The following is a 20,626-nucleotide window of genomic DNA, read 5'->3' on the forward strand; positions in this document are numbered from 1 at the left end:
CTATATGTCAAACTTTTCCACAATCGTTATAGCTGCTCTATAATTCTAGTTACTGTATAATTTCGCAAACTATGGAAAATTCTTAAAGAGATAGGAATACCAGACCACCTTACCTTCCTCATGAGAAATCTGTATGCAGGTCAAAAAGCAACAGTTAGAACTGGACATGGAACAACAGACTGGTTCCAAATTGGGAAAGGAGTATGTCAAGGCTGTATATTGTCACCCTGCTTATTTAACTTATATGCAGAGTACATCATGAGAAATGCCAGGCTGGATGAATTACAAGCTGGAATCAAGATTGCCAGGAGAAATATCGATAACCTCAGATATGCAGATGACACCACACTTATGGCAGAAAGTGAAGAACTAAAAAGCCTCTTGATGAAAGTGAAAAAGGAGAGTGAAAAAGTTGGCTTAAAGCTCAACATTCAGAAAATTAAGATCATGGCATCTGATCCCATCACTTCATGGCAAATAGATGGGGAAGAGTGGAAACAGTAATAGAATTGTTGGGCTCCAAAATCACTGCAGATGGTGATTGCAGCCATGAAATTAAAAGACGCTTGCTCCTTGGAAGGAAAGTTATGACCAACCTAGACAGCATATTAAAAAACAGAGACATCACTTTACCAACAAAGATCTATCTAGTCAAAGTTATGGTTTTCCAGTAGTCATATATGGATGTGAAAGTTGGACTATAAAGAAAGCAGAGTGCTGAAGAATGGATGCTTTTGAACTATGGTGTTGGAGAAGACTCTTGAGAGTCCCCAGGACTGCAAGGAGATCCAACCAATCCATCCTAAAGGAAATCAGTCATGAATATTAGTTGGAAGGACTGATGCTGAAGCTGAAACTCCCCACCTGATGTGAAGAACTGACTCATTGGAAAAGACCCTGATACTGGGAAAGATTGAAGGTGGAGGGAGAAGGAGATGACAGAGGATGCGATAGTTGGATGGCATGACCAAGTCAATGGACATGAATTTGAGTAAACTCTGGGACTTGGTGATGGTCAGGGAGGGCTGGCGTGCTGCAGTCCATGGGGTTGAAAAGAGTTGGACACAACTGAGTGACTGAACTGAGACAGATTCAGGTATTTTTGAACTCTTTAGAGAAAGCTGCCCTTAGCAATGATTCACAGTAGTAAACAAAAGATTAACAGGAAAATGGCCTTTATGCCACTTAATAAATGTTTCCAGTTAAATACAAAGGATGAAATTAGCTGCAGTATCTGGATGTGGAAAAACAATCCATGTCTTGTTTAGAGTTCCAGCATATTCTCTTCTTTTTAAAAAAATTAATCTTATTTATTAATTTTTCCCTGTGCTGGGTCTTCCTTGCTGTGTGGTCTTTTCTCTAGTTGCAGTGAGTGGGAGCTACTCTTCATTGCAGTATGCAGTCTTCTCATTGCATGGCTTCTCTTGCTGCAGAACACAGGCTCTATGTATGTGGGACCAGTAGTTGTGGCTCCCAGGTTCTAGAGCATAGGCTCTATAGTTATGGAGCATGGTCTTAGTTGCTCTGTGACACGTGGGATCTTCCTGGACCATGGATCAAACTCATGACTCCTGCAATGGCAGGCAGATTCTTTTACCACTGAGCCACCAGGGAAGCCCATCCAGCATATTCTCTTAAGATACATTTACTCTAAATATGACCTAAATGAATTAAATATCACTGAACATCAAAACTATTTTTAAATTTGTATCACCTTTTTCCCCTCCAGAACCATTAACCACAGTCACTAATACGCAGAAAGAGTTGAGAGCCCCTTCCTCTCCCTTTCAGTTTCAAATTAGCAGACTTACTAATGAGCAATAAAAGGGGTAAAAGGCAGGAAGCTGAGGAAAGAAAGGGGAAGAAAGATAGTTTGTGAAAACAGATTCAGATCCTAGGCAGTTCAGGTTGGGCTGGCCCTGTGTGCTCTGCAGGCTGTAATCACAGGAATTTGAAGCTCAATTTCTTACTTGCTTCTTTAGTCTTGTCCAAAGAGAAAACTGGTTTTTATAAATTTCTTCTGTGCAGAGCAGTCCTGCAAAAGCTGCTTATGTACCAGATCTTTTTACCAGGCTTTCACTCGGAAAAGTAAACTACACCACATCCAACTTCATGAAGCATCCCAACCTCTCAGATAAGGGATTCTGCTCCTCTTAGCAGCTGACATAATCCAGGACCCTAAAGAAGTCCCAGAAGCACTTACTCTTTTCCTCAAATATTGCTTGAATTTCCAAATCAACTTGGCCATTAATTTGTTGTCAGGGCACTGCCCTTTCATTTATATGACATCAACCTACTTTTTAGATAAATGGACTTTGATTTTCTTGAATCAAGTTATTTTCCAACTCAATGTATCTGTATAAATTGCTTGAAAGCTCAGAGCCTGAGAGCTAAAAGCAGTAGGTAAAGATAACAACACCAAATGCTCTGGGCAGAATGTAAGATGCTACAGAGTGCCAGTAATCCTAGTCTAAAACTTTTGTTTTCTTCCTTTCCTATAATATTATAATATTAAATGGTTGGCTTAGGCCTTTACCTAGTAAAACAAGGTAATCGAGCCATTTAAACACCAGCCAGTCATACCATCTAAACAGATTCTCTCTATTCTCCCTGTGCTGCCTCTTTTTGAAATACTGTCTGAGTTATAATATGTTCCTGGGAGACATTGTGTGCTAATGGCTTTCTTTCTGCTGTTCAACAGGTTTTGGATTCAGGGAGACTTAAAGAATATGATAACCCATATGGTTTGCTGCAAAATAAAGACAAACTATTTTATAAGATGGTACAACAACTGGGTGAGACCGAGGCTGCTGCCCTCACTGAAAGGGCAAAACAGGTGAGCCTGCTGCGGGAAGTTGTAATTAAAGTTCATCTCCAGGGTTCACCCTTCACATGAGTTCCACCAGGGGTCTGATAACAAGCACTCTGTGCCCTTATAAGCCTCCAGAGAGGAAGCTTCATGACTTGGTCTTAACAACACATGGCAGATAGAAGGCAGGTCTGCTGAGAATCTGCAGCAGTGCTGTGAGTGGGGTCGGGATATGTGCTCTTCTCTGTGACCACACCTGTGCCTGAGAGAGAGATGTCAAATTGGACTTTCCACATTTTGGACCCTGGATTCAGATTCTCAGAGAGAACAGAACACCCATTTTGCAGACCCTTTACGTTCATTCTGATTGCTGTCAAAGAATATCCAGGGAATTTGAGAGTTTAAGGAAAATTTTGGAATATTTTGGTTCTAGGAAGACTTTACAGGGAAAGGTGTAGGCCTGTTCTGTTTTCTAATCTGTAAAGAAAATGCCAACCCAATACTGTCAATTTCTCCCTAATTCTTTGTTGTTTAGAATTAGGTCCATTTGCCTCCCATGCTTCCTCTACCTTCTAGAAGATGTAACTGTCTTCAGGACAAATCAAGAACTTACAATAGCTTCACACTGTAGTCTGAATGATGCGTGAAGGTTTACAAAGCACTTTCACAGAGATGAGGTGTATGAAGCACTAAGCTCTGTGCATGGGTAACATTCAGGTCACATGACATCTTCCTAAAAATGATGAGGTGGTAACTGACGTCTGGTTTAGGAGACTTAGCCATTGTCATACAGCCATCTGTAATTTGAAACAAGGTGGGAGTGGGAATAGGGTTGATGAGAAGATGGAGGGAGAGAAGGGAGGTCTGGTGTTCTTGCCCCTTATCATTCATGGCTTGGGATGGGATGAGGCTTCCAGCTGCCTGTGGTGAGGTTTCCCATTGAAAATTTATCTCTGTTAGATTATGGATATATTTTCCCTTCTTCATACTTTTCTGCATTTCCTAGATTTTCATTTGTAAGTAGAAGAAGTTTACTAAAATATTTCTTAAAGAAAACATGTCCCAATATCTTAAGTACTTCTATATGAAAGCTTTATATGAATTGTTGTCTAAGTTCCCTCTACCAGTGTCTCATCTCAGTCCTCCTTAGAAAGGAGGAAATGCCGAGCAGGACCTTCCACTGTTCACAGGTAGGAAATTGCCTGGGTCGCAGAGCTGGCTGAAGAGGTGGCAGAGTTAGAGTTCATACTTAGGCTTAGGGACAAGGAAGTCTGTGTTCTGAACTTTTCATAAGTACTTATATTGTGTGCAAATGTTGAGAAGCTGAACAAAGAACTCTGTATTTTTCTGCCTGAAATTCACAAAGTGCTTTCATCTACTAGAGTATCTCCTAGTCAGAGCTTCCCTCCTGAGACCAAGAGACCCAGGAACCTCCCAAACCCTTTTGCTATTTTGACCTTATGCTTTTCGCATCAAAAATAGTTGTACCCACCTATGTGTCAAAGTCTTCATTTAGAAACTATATTATCATTATATATTATTAAGACATTGAGTAATGAGAAATAGATCACAGAACTTTAGATAGGTCCAGATATCATAAGATAATAGGATTCAACACCCTCACTTTATAGGTGAGGAAACTAAGGCCCTTTAGAAGGAAGGTTCAGTTCAGTTCAGTCACTCAGTCGTGTCCAGCTCTTTGTGATCGCATGAATTGCAGCACACCGGGCCTCCCTGTCCATCACCATCTCCCGGAGTTCACTCAGACTCACGTCCATTGAGTTGGTGATGCCATCCAGCCATCTCATCCTCTGTCGTCCCCTTCTCCTCCTGCCCCCAATCCCTCCCAGCATCAGGGTCTTTTCCAATGAGTCAACGCTTCGCATGAGGTGGCCAAAGTACTGGAGATTCAGCTTTAGCATCATTCCTTCCAAAGAACACCCAGGACTGATCTCCTTTAGTATGGACTGGTTGGATCTCCTTGCAGTCCAAGGAACTCTCAAGAGTCTTCTCCAACACCACAGTTCAAAAGCATCAATTCTTTGGCACTCAGCTTTCTTCACAGTCCAACTCTCACATCCATACATGACCACTGGAAAAACCATAGCCTTGACTAGATGGACATTTGTTGGCAAAGTAATATCTCTGCTTTTCAATATGCTATCTAGGTTGGTCATAACTTTCCTTCCAAGGAGTAAGCGTCTTTTAATTTCATGGCTGCAATCACCATCTACAGTGATTTTGGAGCCCCAAAAAATAAAGTCTGACACTGCTTCCACTGTTTCCCCATCTATTTTCCATGAAGTGATGGGACCAGATGCCATGATCTTCGTTTTCTGAATGTTGAGCTTTAAGCCAACTTTTTCACTCTCCTCTTTCACTTTCATCAAGAGGCTTTTTAGTTCCTCTTCACTTTCTTCCATAAGGGTGGTGTCATCTGCAAATCTGAGGATATTGATATTTCTCTCAGCAATCTTGATTCCAGCTTGTGCTTCTTCCAGCCCAGCATTTCTCAGGATGTACTCTGCATATAAGTTAAATAAGCAGGGTGACAATATACAGCCTTGACGGACTCCTTTTCCTATTTGGAACCAGTCTGTTGTTCGATGTCCAGTTCTAACTGTTGCTTCCTGACCTGCATACAGGTTTCTCAAGAGGCAGGTCAGGTGGTCTGGTATTCCCATCTCTGTAAGAATTTTCCACAGTTTCCCTATGTATATAACTAGTGTTAAGCTGGTTTGCAGCAGATACAGAATTAGAAATCTGTTCTTTCAGTGAATATTTTAAGTCTGTGTAACATACATATGGAAGCAGACATAGGTCACAGAATTAGAAATCTTGTGATTCCTGTCTAGTAATCCTGCACCTACTCTAACGATATTAATGGTAAGTTACATTTGTATAGTTCTTTATCATTTCTTCTACATCGTTCTCACATATATGATTTCACTTAATCTCATGATGGTCCATTTTTATTCATGTCATGGATGAGGAGATTGGGTCCAGGGCTCACCTAAGGTCACAGAGCTGATCCAGGGTGCACAAAGCGGGAATTGCTGGGGGAGGCTGAGTGCCACCTTAAGTACTATGTTCTGTGTTGAGTCTGAGAACACTGCTCCTTTCACATAGTAGCCAAGGTGGGGCCATCACCCAAGTTCACAGAGTGCAGAACCTCACTTTTGGATTTCAGTCCTACACCTGGGTTAGGTCACCTCTTCAGAAATCCATTTCTTGATTCCCATTCCAGTGGAATATTTTCTTGGCATTATTTCTGCATACTCTGCATCCTTTTAGGTAAGCTGTCAGATTATCAATTTTTTGAATGTGCAAGCATCAGATACCAATGCATTGTTCAGAGTTATAACACTGGAAGCATTAGCCTAAATCAGCAAGTTTTTACTCTATATATGCCGTCTTCTCTCTGTGTCTCACATGGTCTTCCTTCTGTGTGCCTGTGTCCTGATCTCCTCTTCTTATAAGAGCTCCAGTCTGTTAGGTTAGGACCCACCTGTATGACTTCATTTTAACTTTATTGCCTCTTTAAATACCCTGTCTCCAAATACAGTCACATTCTGAGGTACTAGGGGGTTTAGGACTTCAACATGTAAAAATTGGAGGGGACACAGTTCACCTCAAAGTATGAATGCCTATCGTCCATTCTGTTCTGTGATGAAGCAAATCTGGTTGAGGTTTTCTGAAGTTTCTTTGTTCCCAGTGTGTAACAGAGGTGTCAATTTGTCTATTCAGGAAATCACCTAATAGAGCCCAGAAGTTATAAAATCCTCATATTCTAGCTCGAGGAGCCTGGACCAGTTTGAATAGATGGAGGAGGCACTTAGCATCCATGTGGCCTTGTGTCCCCCAGGTCTCTGAACCTCAGGTCTTCACCTGTGTGTAAAGCAGGGATTACAGTCCTGCAGGCTTCTTCAGTTTATCATGGGGATCAGATGATAGAGCACATGCTTACGTACTTTGAGACTGTAGAGCATTTTACAGTGTAAAAGTGTGATCATTTTTCAAAAGGTCATAGACAGAAGCCTTGCATCTCAATAATAAAAAATATACCCACAGTTCTTCTAAGTAACTTTAGAGACTCTAAATCAGGGATCCCCAACCTCTGGACTGCAGTCTGGTGCTGGTCCATGGGCACACAGCAGGAGGTGAGTGGTGGGCAAAGGAGCAAAGCTTCGTCTGCTGCCCCATCACTCACATTACACCTGAACCTCCCCCAACTCCCCTCCCACCCCTGTCCTGTCTGTGGACAACTTGTCTTCCATGAAACTGGGTCCTTGGTGCCAAAAAGGTTGGGGGCCACTACTCTAAATAATTAAAATGTATTTTAATAATGTTTTAAAACAAATGATACATCTACTGCTAGAAAAGGTAAACACTTTAAAAAATACTTTTAAAAAAATTATAAGCAAAAAGTAAATCACTTTCCATTCCTGTCATTACAAGTTCATCCCCCAGGTGGAGCCCCAGCACCACTGCTGACTGTTCTGTGTATCAGGAAGAACTTGTGAATATGTGGTCTTCTGGTTTTTAAGCACGAATGATAGTTGTTCTTTCCATATTGTATCTCATTATATTAGTACATACAGTTGTCTCATTCTTTTTCATGGCTACATGAAAAAGTGTTATGCTTTTTCCATGTCCTACTCCTTATTTTCAGTGCTTGTCAATCAGAGTTTATAAAATGTAGAGATTACAACCTGATATTGACATCCAAATTTGTTGTGCTCATTTTATGTGTGAAGATGAGAAACCCTTGGCAGGCACTATTAATAGATTTCCCAGCCTCTTTGTCACCTTGTTTTTAACTTATCTCCAGGCTTTGAGTCAGTAAAATGATTTTACTTATCAGTTTACCCTAGTGACAAAACGGAATGATCAGAATGAATCAGAATCATCAGAATGCAAGTGTATCTACAAGTTGTGTGGCATTAAGTCTAGTCCCACTGAGGGAGGCTAGTTTCTCCATAGAATAAATACACCCCTGGTTTTTTAAATTGTGCCTCCACTAGTGATATGGTGTAGCCATGCGTTCCAGGAAACAAACTTACTCAGAAGGACAATGCAGATAGTGGAGTGCTGTTTATTAAACCGGCGGGCCCAAGGGAGGGTCTTCTCTTAGCCAAGGACCCCAACCAGTTTTTGTGAAAACCTTATATATCCTAAGCATTCGAGCCCAAACCCACCTCTCCAAAATTCCCTGAAACTAGTCTGAACAAAAGAAAAAGAAAGATACAATCAAAGTTAACCCATGATTCATAAGCCTTAAGCCTAGGTAGTTAAACAGTGAACAGTTATCAATAGGCTTGTGGTTATACCCCAATAAGCATAATAGAATGTATGATTCTATTCGGTCACACAGATAATTAGGGTATTCTTTTAGGCGATGTAGAGCCCTGGGGCTCTTCCTTCTGGGGACCTGGTTTTCCAGTTGGTATGTTGTTTCCATAGATACTGGGCATATAGCTCAAAGTCCACAGTTCGGCCCAAGATGGAGTCCTGCTTTCAAGATAGAGCCTGTTCTGTCTCCTCCTTCAGTATGATTTGCTTCACATGAAGAAGTTAACCTAGAAATGTGTTGCCTTTGAAGGACTTTAAAATTCTTAACCATGTTGTTTTTGTCTTTTTCCCCCCTTAGGTGCACACTGAAAGGAAATAGCCAGATATTACAGTGACCGTGTGATTATAATATTTCCAGTGGACAGCCCTCAGCCTCAACAATTTTTGAGTCAATGTTCTGTTTCTACCATGAGTTCATGTCTATTCCAAAGGCATTTTTCCAATAGGTTTTTGCACTGCATAAATTATATTATACATTTTTTATACCAGCAACAACTATTTACATATTCCAAGATGTTAATCTATAATTTTTTCCTCCAACTTCACGCAGTGATTTCAAGCTCTTGCAAAATGATTTATTATGTTAATTTATATGTTAAACTATTTTCTTTCTTATCCAAATCAGAGGTTGCAGGCCATCAATAAAAGCTGTCTCCCAGGTTTTGTGTCTTGAGAGATGCCAGAGCCAAACTGATTTTCTAAGATTTGAGACAAAGTTGTCACAGATTATTTTTTTTACTGTTCCCAGAATTACGTATTACTTTCCAATTACATCAGGGATTCTGTTTACTTGAAGACTGTGGGAAGTTGCCGTTTTGTGTAACCACTTCCTTTAACAGACCTACTGTCCATTTTGCCACTCAAAGACCTCTAGTTAAAATACTACAGAAAAAACTAATAGGAAAAACATACCTGTAGTTTAAATGACATTATAGAAGAGAGGGTATCACCCTCCAAAAAGAAATATGTTTAAAATACAGAGGGACAATATTATGTGTTCTTCTCCTGTGTCTCCTGCATTGCAGGCAGATGCTTTACCGCTGAGCCATTGGGGAAGTCCTCTAAAAGAGAAGGAAGAGAAAATATGTTTTATCAAAGTAGGAACACTTCCAGGGTATTTGCTAATGAAGGACAGCCATGTTCTAGACTGTCTTCTAGATAGAAGATTTTATTTTTTTACATTTTCTAAAAATTGTGGTAAAGTATATATAGCATGAAATTTACCATATAGCCATTTTTGATCATACAGTTCAGTGGTATTAATCACATTCACAGTGTTGTGCAGCCACATTGTCTAGGTAACTTTTGGTAATTATGTGCTTCCTATTCAGTGTGTTATTTCTGCAGAGTCATTTTGGTAAGTTTCATTTTTCTAGGAGTGGATCTGTTTCCTGTGAGTTTTGAGCTTGATTGGCATAAATGTATTCACAATACCTTATATATTTAAACTGTAGCATCTCTGTGTTCTTTGGGCTTTTTAATTTTCTTTGAGCCTTCTCATTTTTATTAACAACCTTGCATAACTTTTTTCCTGTTTTCAAAGAATCAGCTTTGTGCTTGATTGATGCTTTCTGTTTTGTTTTTCTTTCCCTAGCTCATCGTTTCATTCTTTCCTTCAACTTTTCCTTTACTTTCAGAATTTTTTCTCTAAATTCTTAAATTGGAAACAGATTAATAATATCATTATTTTTCTAATATAAGGATATAATGCCAACATATTTTTCTGAGATCCACTTTAGCTGCAACCTGCAAGTTTTGATACTTACCACTAATCACTAGCCATAGTATTATGTATTTTCTAATTCCTAATTTAATTAACTATATCTTTTACCTATGAGTTATTCAGAAGTATAATGTTCTCTAAATTTTAAATGCTAATGAATTTTTTCTATTAGAATGAATTATGTCAAACTGCTAACATTCAGTCTTTTTATAAGCTATAAAATGGCACTTTCATATATTCCAACATAATAGTTTTCTTTTATTACTATATAACTTAATTTCATTTTGGTCAGACAATGTTAGATTTTGGATTTTAAACCAAAGGTAACCACATTCACACAAAAGTCCTTATTTCTACCATTTTGTGTTTATTTGGGGATTTTAAAATGTTATAAATATGTGTGTAATCAGTAATTTTCAAATGAAAATCCTCCCTGAGTACTGGAATGTTTTCTGATACGTGTTGCGGGCTGGTTCTCTGACATGCTTACTCGGATGGAGTTTAGTGCTGGGATGTGTATCAGGGGTGCCCTTGGGGTCAACACTGTGGAATCAACAGGGAAGAAACAGGGTAGGGCAGAGGGAAGGATCAAGCTGCATCATTGGCCAGATGACCTGAGCTGACCCCGTGTGGACCTGGAGTGATGATGGCCCTTCAGGGTTGTCCTGACACGTCCACTGGCCAGGACTTTATACCTCTCCCTGGATGGATCATCGTACGTAGGCTGCCCCTAGAGGGGCTGGTGGTTTAATATTGCCCACTGGCAGCACTTACAGCAGTTGGACAACAAGTCCTTGAAGGGAGGTCAGGACAGCACGTCTCCATGTTCCCCCCACAGCATGTATCACAGCTCCAGAGGTGATGAGGGTGTACTGTGGGGGAAATTCTTGACTGATGTGTAAGTCAAAATGGTGACTTAGTGATTCTCCTCACTACCTCCTGGTATAAAAAACAGGGGAGAAGGTCCATGTAGGACAGAAATCCTCATTTTCAAGGGTTAGCCCAATTTTCACCTCTTCTAAGAAGTCACCTTAAGATCAGTCATCATCCCAGGTAACTCGTACTTCTGTAATACCCTGAGCACCTCTCATGTGTTAAACTGAACCATGCTTGGTTAGTGTCCCATTGTCACCATCCTGAGATACTTTATTTGTAAACAAGGGCCCTGTTCTTTCCACTGTGCACTGGGCCATCTAAATCATGGAGTCTGCCCTGTCTGTGAGTGTTCACACATGGTCTGTTTCCTCACTAAATCAAGTGAGAAAAATACTTGGAATTGTGCCCTAGTCACTTTTTAATTACATCTTCCAGCACAGCGTCTGTCACACAGGGGTTGCTCAGTAAATATTTACTGGATGAATAAATGATGACTGAGAACAAACTTTCCTTCTAAACATTATAATTTTGAAATTTTAAGAGGTAGCCTGGGATAAGAGAAAGTCCTGGTTTTGGAGTCAGCCACACTGTTATGCCTGTCAGGTCTTTCTCTACTCCTCACTAGCAGTGTGGGTGCCCAAAGAATGTACTGTCCAGAGTGGGACACTTGAGAGTGAAAGGAAAATGATAACCAGCCAAGGTTCCAAGACAATAAACTGGCACCATCCTTAACAAAATGGGCTCTGGACACACCCTACAGTCATGTAACCATAGTTACATGCTTGGGTAAGTGTCTTACCCATTGAAATCTCAGCTTCTTTGAGAAATTAATCTAATTCCTGCTCTTGAACAGTTGCTTTGGTTGGGATGATGTATGGACCAAGAGCATCCAAAGACACAGGTTGGAATCATTGACCTTGGTGATTTCTAATCACCAGGAGAGGAGAGCAGGATGGGCATGGATGAAGGAGGTTTGTAGACTGTAGAAGATGTATTTGAGGAGGTCCTCATCTGATGGCCTAAACCAAACTGCTCTTCCTTCACATGTAGTTAAAATGACACAAGCACACAGGAAGGAGCACAAGTTCTGGAGTCAGCCTTCCAGGGACAAATACTGGCTCCTCTGGGCACTGACTGGGTTTGGATACATATTCTGCTACCTGCTAATCATGGGCTCTTAAGGTTGAGAAGTGCACCATGCTTCAGGGTCTTTATCTGAAGGTTGTGGTGGGGATAGTACAATTCTCAGAGCCCTGTTGCAAAGATTAACTATGACAGTGATGCTCCAGTGGGGTCTGTGCACTAGTGCCATGAACTCTTTGCAAATAGGTCTTAAAGAAGTACAGGAAATTTAATAAAGCTGGAAACTCATAGCCATCAGCTATTGCTGTGACAGCCACACTCAGGATGGGTGGAATCCTGAACAGCCCAGAAACCAGTGTGTGTGTTGCACTTTCAGGGAGAGGGGCACAAGGCTGAGCTACACATAGCCATGCTCAGTGGATCAGTGATTAGATGGCAGTGGGCTGAAAATGTAAAATTAAATAAAACTCCTTCTTAACCCCAGATAGGTGAGAAACACTGCTTTTGAACAATGCTTAATGTGTGATTAGCTGTCAATCAGTACTACCCTCTCTAGCGCTACCTTCTTTATTAATTGTTACCATCATATTTATGTTTAAAATAGGAACATATAAGCTTTCAAAAGGCCCTATTATACATTATCCATATATTTAATAGAATTTAAAAGTTAGAAATAATTAGATTACTGTTCAAGTTTAGAGTTGTTTTTTTTTTTAAGTCTAAAAACAATACTATGCATATATTGATACTGATTCTACTCTCTAATCAGCAGCATGGGCCCAATGTTGAGGAAGGTCTCTGGAAACACAACTGGCCACTTTAAAATCCTCCAGAGGTTTGTTTTTGTTTTTGTTTTTTCAATGCACAAGTTTTTATGTGGAAGCTGTTAATTTTCCTTTAAAGATAGAAAGAATATGGATTAATTGAAATTTTGCTTTTTAAACCTAATTTTCCAAAGGAATTTTTTTTTTCATAAACTAAAACAACAATGGGTTGAAAGCTGGGAGAAATATATATATATTCTAACTTAGAACTAAAAAAATAACATTACCAGAAGGAATAAGATGCCCCAGCCCTATGAGACCTCCATCTATACACCAGGCCCATCAGACTTGCCTTAGGAGTCAAATTGGGATTGTGTGATATTTTAAAAACCAAGGTTAAGACTTAGACACACTAAGACTGCTTTACACAAAGCTTACATTGGATGGTTCCAACTAAATACACTCTTTCATTCAGTAATCATGCTCACAATTATCCATCCCAATAGTTGGAGGCTTTGGGTATTCCAAACCAGTGTTTGATCCAATGGTTAATCATATTTAAATTTGGATGGCATTATTGGAAAAAATATTTTTTAATTAAATTTTGCAGACTACCTAGAAAAGCAATGAGTCTCTAAGATGGAGTTTATATCACATTAGAAGTGTTGCAAGTAAGTAGCAAAAGAGGATTGAGGGTTTTTAAACCCTAAATTTTACAACAGTAAAATTTTTAAAAATCCATGAGTATTTTTTTTTATTTTATTTTTAAACTTTAAAATATTGTATTAGTTTTGCCAAATATTGAAATGAATCCACCACAGGTATACATGTGTTCCCCATCCTGAACCCTCCACCCTTCTCCCTCCCCATACCATCTCTCTGGGTCGTCCCAGTGCACCAGCCCCAAGCATCCAGTATCGTGCATCGAACCTGGACTGGCGACTCGTTTCATATATGATATTATACATGTTTCAATGCCATTCTCCCAAATCTTCCCATCCTCTCGCTCTCCCACAGAGTCCATAAGACGGTTCTATACTGATTCTGATAAGATATAAAAATTGAAAGGGAAAGTTCTTTTTTGCAATAGAATGCCAACTCACAAATGTAGAAATATTGACACAATAGCACCATATAGCAGCCATCGTTGTTATAAATAATTCAGACAAAATTCATCATTAGCTGAATTGGTGGTGAATATTTGGCGAGTTGAGGAAGACATGGAATTTTCATAGACTCAAAGTATCTTCCCAGATTAATTCTTTAGAGAAGGATTGTATTTTTAAATTGGAAAAATCTGGTAGACTCCAGGCTAAGCAAATGACCAGAGTTAATGTTACTAATAATGAACCTACTGACACCCTTGGCTTTTTTTTTTTCCTTGTTTCTTTAAAAATGTATTTCATTGAAGTATAGTTGATTTACAATGTTGTGGTAATTTCTTCTGAGATTCAGTTTACATATCAGTTCAGTTCAGTTCAGTTCAGTTGCTCAGTCATGTCCAACTCTTTGCAACCCCATGAATTCCAGCACACCAGTCCTCCCTGTCCATCACCAACTTTCAGAGTTCACCCAAACTCATGTCCATTGAGTCGGTGATGTCATCCAGCCATCTCATCCTCTGTCATCCCCTTCTCCTCCTGCCCTCAATCCCTCCCAGCATCAGAGTCTTTTCCAATGAGTCAACTCTTTGCATGAGGCCAAAGTATTGGAGTTTCAGCTTTAGCATCAGTCCTTCCAAAGAACACCCAGGACTGATCTCCTTTAGAATGGACTGGTTGGATCTCCTTGCAGTCCAAGGGACTCTCAAGAGTCTTCTCCAACACCACAGGTCAAAAGCATCAATTCTTCGGCACTCAGCTTTCTTCACAGTCCAACTTTCACATCCATACATGACCACTGGAAAAACCATAGCCTGATTAGATGGACCTTTGTTGGCAAAGTAATGTCTCTGCTTTTGAATATGCTGTCTAGGTTGGTCATAACTTTTCTTCCAAGGAGTAAGCGTCTTTTAATTTCATGGCTGCAATCACCATCTGCATACATAGGTTCTTTTTCATTTTTTTCTGTTATGATGTATGACAGGATATTGAATATACTTCCCTGTGCTATGATGTAGGACCTTGTTGTTTATCCATTCTAGATATAAATAGTTTGCATCTGCTAATCCAGAACTCCCAATCTATCTCTCTCCTACATGTCCTCCCCCTTGGCAACCACAAATCTGTTCTCTATTTCTGTGAGTCTGTTTCTGTTTCATAGATAAGTTCATTGCTGATCCTCATGGCTTTTGATGTGTAAGATAATGGCAACAGTATATTGTTTCTGGTTTTCTTGCCTGCCACCCATCCCCCAGGCCCCATGAAGAAGAAGAAAGAATTTGTTGTTGTTGTTGTTGTTCAGTCACTGTCATGTCCGACTCTTTGCGACCCCGTGGACTGCAGTAAGCCAGACTCCTCTGTCCTTCACTATCTTCTGGAGTTTGCTCAGACTTATGTCCATTGTGGTGGTGATGCTATCTCATCCTCTGCCACCGTTTTTTTTTTTTTTTTTCTCTCGGCCTTCAGTCTTTTCCAGCATCAGAGTCTTTCCCAATGAGTTGGCTCTATGCATGAGGTGGCCAAAGTATTTGGCCTTCAGCTTCAGCATCAGTCCTTCCAATGAATTATTGTTCAGTCCCTCCCCCTGCACTGTAGCATGCCAGGCTCCTCTGTCCTCTACTATCTCCTCAAATACATGTCCATTGAGTTGGTGATGCTATATAGCCATTTCATCCTCTGTTACTCCCTTATCCTTTCTCCTTCCATCTTTCCCAGCACTGGGGTCATTTCTGATGAGTCAGCTCTTTGCATCAGGTGGCCAAAGTATTGGAGCTTCAGCTTCAAGATCAGTTCTTCCAATGAATATTCAGGGTTGATTTCCTTTAGGATTGACTGGTTGGTTCTCCTTGCAGTCCAAGGGACTCTCAAGAGTCTTCTCCAACACCACAGTTCAAAAGCATCAATTCTTTGGTGATAAGCCTTTTTTATAGTCTAGATCACACATCCGTTCATATCTACTGGAAAAAACCGTAGCTTTGACTATACAGACCTTTGTTGGAAAAGTGATGTCTCTGTTTTTTAATATGCTGTCTAGGTTTGTCATCGGAGAAGGCAATGGCACCCCACTCCAGTACTCTTGCCTGGAAAATCCCATGGATGGAAGAGCCTGGTAGGCTGCAGTCCATGGGGTCGCTGAGGGTCAGACACAACTGAGCGACTTCACTTTCACTTTTCACTTTCATGCATTGGAGAAGGAAATGGCAACCCACTCCAGTGTTTGTCCCTGGAGAATCCCAGGGACGGGGGAGTCTGGTGGGCTGCCATCTATGGGGTCGCACAGAGTTGGACATGACTGAAGCGACTTAGCAGTAGCAGCAGCAGGTTCGTCATAGTTTTCCTTCCAAGGAGCAAGTGCCTTTTTATTTTTATAGCTGCAGTCACCATCTGCAGTGATTTTAGAACCCCCCAAAATAAAATCTGTCACTGCTTCCACTTTTTCCTTTTCTATTTGACATGAAGTGATGGAATCTGATGCCATGATCTTAGATTTTTTTAATGATGAGTTTCAAGCCAGCTTTTTCACTCTCCTCTTTCATCCTCATCAAGAGGTTCTTTAGTTCCTCTTCATTTTCTGCCATTAGAGTGGTATCAACTGCCTATCTGAGGCTGTTGATATTTCTCCTAGAAATTTTGATTCCCGCTTGTGATTCATCCAGCCTGTCATTTACATGATGTATTCTGCTGCTGCTGCTAAGTCACTTCAGTCGTGTTTGACTCTGTGCGACCCCATAGACGGCAGCCCACCAGGCTCCCCCATCCCTGGGATTCTCCAGGCAAGAACACTGGAGTGTGTTGCCATTTCCTTCTCCAATGTATGAAAGTGAAAAGTGAAAGTGAAGTCGCTCAGTCATGGCCAACTCTTTGCGACCCCATGAACTACAGCCTACCAGGCTCCTCAGTCCATGGGATTTTCCAGGCAAGAGTACTGGAGTGGGGTGCCAATAAGTTAAATAAGCAAGACAATATACAGCCTTGTTATACTCTTTTTGCAATTTTGACCCTGTCAGTTGTTCCACATCTGCTTCTTAATATTGTTTCTTGACCTGCATATAGATTTCTCAGAAGTCAGGTAAGGTGGTCTGGTATTCCCATCTCTTGAAGAATTTTCCAGTTTGTGGTGATGAATCCATTCAAAGGCTTTAGTGTAGTCAATAAAGCAGAAGTAGATGTTTTGTTTTGTTTTGTTTTGTTTCTGAGTAGAGACCTTATGGACTTCCTGGCACTTTGTAGGAAAATTCTGCCCACTCTGCGCTAGGGCTCTGCTGTTCTAAGCATGGCCTGTGGGCCAGCAGAACCAGCTTGCCCTGGGAGGCTGTTGGGAACATGGAATCTTGTCTCTACCGCAGACCCATTGACTCAGAATCTCCAGATTCCAGGTGAGTCCTGATCACATTACAGTTTGAGAAGCGCTGGTTTAGAGGCTCTGCTCGGGTCATCCTGTGGTTGCACAATCCCCCAGGTGCAGGCAGCCAGAGAAGACCAGGGGGTGTGGCCACCTGGAGCCCCACCCCCTCCAGGCCGTGCTCTGAGCACCTAGACCTTAGAATCCCTGCCGGAACTCCTGATGGAATCCACTGGGTTGTTTATCAAAAATTTAAATTCCCAGACCCCTTGGATCAGATCTTTGGGGCTGGTGCCTAGGACTCCGCATTCTGACCCTTTCCTTTTGACTTTTGATCTGCAACAGAGCTACAGGAGCACTTGTAATGGGGGTATGTGTGGAGAGGACCTCCCCCAAGGGGCAGGAAGCATCAGGGGAAAGAGAGGGAGGTCCCAGGTCAAAGAAAGGTGCCGATCACCAGCTCTTACCTTCCTGCTTCTCTCCTGATTCTCCTCACAACCTGGCCTGAAACCTGGCCTGACCCCACCCTTGGGAGCTGACTACAGGAGGAACTGCCAGAACGGGGCAAGTGTGTCTTCCTGCCGACCGTGGGGTTCTTGGGGGCTGCCCTGCAGAAGGAAGGATCCAAATCGGGGCAATAGGAGCAAAGGGGCTGTGGGCACCTGGAGAGACCACACGGACCCACCCACAGGGTCAGGCTGAAGCCGCTGAGCAGATCTTTGGGCAGGGAGACCTCCTGGTCCTGCTGGGACATGGATGGAACTGAGATACTGTGTGGTCCTACAAGGGCTCAGAAGCTGCATCTGTCAGTTAAGAGTCTATGACATCGATCAAGGTACTTAAGCTCTATAGGCTTGTTTCCTTGTCTCTGAGATGGGGATCCTAGTACCCTCTAAGCTTGAGTTAAAATTAAACATGATAAGTTAAAGGACATCCTGCCACACAGAGCAGAATAAGGGGCTGTTTCTATTTATTGTGAAGCTTATCACCTTACACCTCGGCACTTCCTGATGCTTGATATCTTAGGCACTTGTCACTGGCTCATAAGACCAATTTCCTCGAACTGCAGGCACAGGAAGGCTCCAGTCACAGGCATGTGCCAGACACGTGCTTGGCCAGTGACCTAAGGCTTCCTGAGCTTTCCTGCTCAGTAGTGATTCCTGAAGTTACTGCCAAGATGCTCATCACATATAGTTCCCAGGATTTCCCTCCCAGCAAGCCACAGCTTGGGACTCATGCTCTTAAGGTTGTGCTGAACTAAGGCCAGGCTTTTATGAAAACTCTTCCCTGTGGCTCAGCTGGTAAACAATCCACCTGCAATGTGGGAGACCTGGGTTCAATCCCTGGGTTGGGAAGATAACCTGGAGAAGGGAAAGTCGACCCACTCCAGTATTCTTGCCTGGAGAATTCCATGGATGCTATAGTTCATGGAGTCCCAAAGAGTCAGACAGGACTGAGTGACTCACTTTCACTTTTCTTTCCACGGATAACTATGCCATACTGAAAACTACCACCAGGGAGCAGCAGAATCCAGGCATCCAGGTGAGCAAAGGGGAAAGGCCATGGAATGTGGGCCCAGTAGGCCACACAGGCAACTAGAAGGGAAGGGGCCCGAGCCTCACCCTCCCCATCTACCCCACCCTCCACACACAGAAACACACACTCCTGCTCCTGCAGAATCACCTGATCACGTTTACTGTTTCTTTATCCAGGTACAGTTCTTTACAGCTTCCCTGGTGGCTCAGACAGTAAAGAATCTGCCTGCAACGCAGGGGACCTGGGTTCGATCCCTAGGTCGGCATCTCCAGACTTTCTCTCTTCTCTCCAGCCCGAGCTCCAATGTGTCTTAATCCCTTTCAGTTCCTCGAATTCACCAACCTCTCCTTTGTTCTGGATCTTTGGGCCCATATTTCCACTGCCTGGAAACTCCCTTCTGTCTTTTATTGACTGACTCTTACTCTCAGGTCACACGTGAAACATGGGTCTGCCAAACAGGACTTCTCCTCCATGAGATGAGACCCACACTTCCCTGTCCCCTCTCCTGACTCTCTTGTATCCGCTCCTTTCTTGTCTTCTTCCTCCTTCAGCCTGGAAGAGCAGCAGCTGTGTCTCTTCCACTGACCCCAGCACCTAACTGGGAACCTGGCACACAGGAGGGCTCATCTAGTTCAGCTAGACTTTGAAAGTGCCCAGGCTGTAGGTGAACAACTTTCCAGTCCCAAATGCTTCTCTTTCCCCTTGAACTAGGGACTTAGTGGCTAATACATTTCAGGTGTGGTGGGGGGAGGGCATCAGAGTAAGGACACATGTTTCATTTAAATAGAAGACAGTTGGAAAGGGAAGGGATAAAAGAACTTGTGAGTTCAGAAAGTAACTTGCTTGCCATTTGCTGTGATTTGTACAAAGACTGTTCTCTGTGTGTGAAGGGGGCTCTCAGGATGAATGTGCCATGCAGACATTCCCTAAGGGCTCACTCTGGCTGGTTCTCTGATATGTTGAGGCTCTGAGGTCAAGGCTGTGAATGAAAACTGAACTTGAGGGAAACACATGTCTCCTTGTATAAATAGTTGCTACTCTCAACCCCAAAAGAAGCCATTTTAGTATGGACATCACACATTTTATAGTGTCCAGATCGAGCATCCCCTCCCAGGGAAGGAAGGATATGGATATCACTAAGTCCTGTCCTTCAGCCTCTGCAAATTCTTCCCTCATCTTCCTCAGAAAAGTAGGGCTGAGGCCAAGAGAAGGCTTGTCGTGTCTCCATCCCCAGCCCCCTGACTGCTAGTGAGCCCATGACTGAGAGGTGGGAGGAGGGTGAGATAAATGAGCATCCTCTGACCCTACGGCCAGTCCCCGCCCCCCGGCCCCCCACCTCCACCCTTCTGTTCCCTCTGCTGTTGGTCTTCCCCTCACATGCATGCAGGGCTCCCCAGAGTTCTGACTCAGAGCTGAAATATTTCTTAAACCATCTTCTCTGTTGTTTAAAAGCTTAGCCCTTGATATTTGAGTGACTTCACTCAGAAGGAAAAGGTGGAAGGTGGAAGGATGGAAAAGGCAAGAGGGTCTAGGTGTTGATTGGGTTCTTCTCTCAGCTCATAACATGTTGCAAAGGCAAACATCACAGCATTTTCACCAGAACCAGATCCCCTACAACTGTGACAGGGAAGAAAAGTTACCTTTGTTGGCTCATGACCTCCATGTCACCGGCAGCCCCTCCCAACACTCCAGGTCTTTGGTCTGTTCCTACTTCTCCTCAAAGTGAAAGTAAAAGTATTAGCTGCTGAGTCATGTCCGACTCTTTGTGACCCCATGCAGTGTAGCCTGCCAGGTTCCTCTGCCCATTGCATAATAATGACAAAAGAAAAGGAGTGGTATCAAGACTGAAGCTGCTTATTCAGTGTTTCAATGGGAAGAAATAAACCATTCCAGAAACTTCTTTCATGTAAAATTCCAAAGTGCGGTAATAAACCAATGGCTTGTGATGACTTAGAAAAGGAAGCAGGGATCATTAGAACAACCTCTTGGGTTCCATAAATAAAGGATTGTAGTGCTGAATTAAATGCATATACTTATAAA

General features: G+C 42.1%; 1 protein-coding gene across 6 annotated transcripts in view; it reads left to right on the top strand.

The window, feature by feature from the left end:
* Positions 1 to 12,418, top strand: part of LOC147361913 (ATP-binding cassette sub-family C member 4-like) — a 195,388-nt gene extending 182,970 nt beyond the window's left edge. For 2 of the 6 annotated variants that reach the window (XM_086330223.1, XM_086330225.1), the window contains 2 exons: positions 2,702 to 2,836; positions 8,460 to 12,412. In XM_086330223.1, the coding sequence (XP_086186349.1) occupies positions 2,702 to 2,836; positions 8,460 to 8,480 (156 nt within the window). In that variant the 3' untranslated portion in view covers positions 8,481 to 12,412. Of the gene's footprint in view, positions 1 to 2,701; positions 2,837 to 8,459 lie in introns of all 6 variants that reach the window. The other 4 variants (XM_086330219.1, XM_086330220.1, XM_086330224.1 and 1 more) reach the window with 3 other exon arrangements.
* Positions 12,419 to 20,626: the final 8,208 nt, after the last annotated feature.

This window comes from Bos grunniens, chromosome 12, assembly GCF_055505025.1.
Source record: "Bos grunniens cultivar Pamir isolate PY7600 chromosome 12, Bosgru_T2T1.0, whole genome shotgun sequence".
Classification (NCBI taxonomy): Eukaryota; Metazoa; Chordata; class Mammalia; order Artiodactyla; family Bovidae; genus Bos; species Bos grunniens.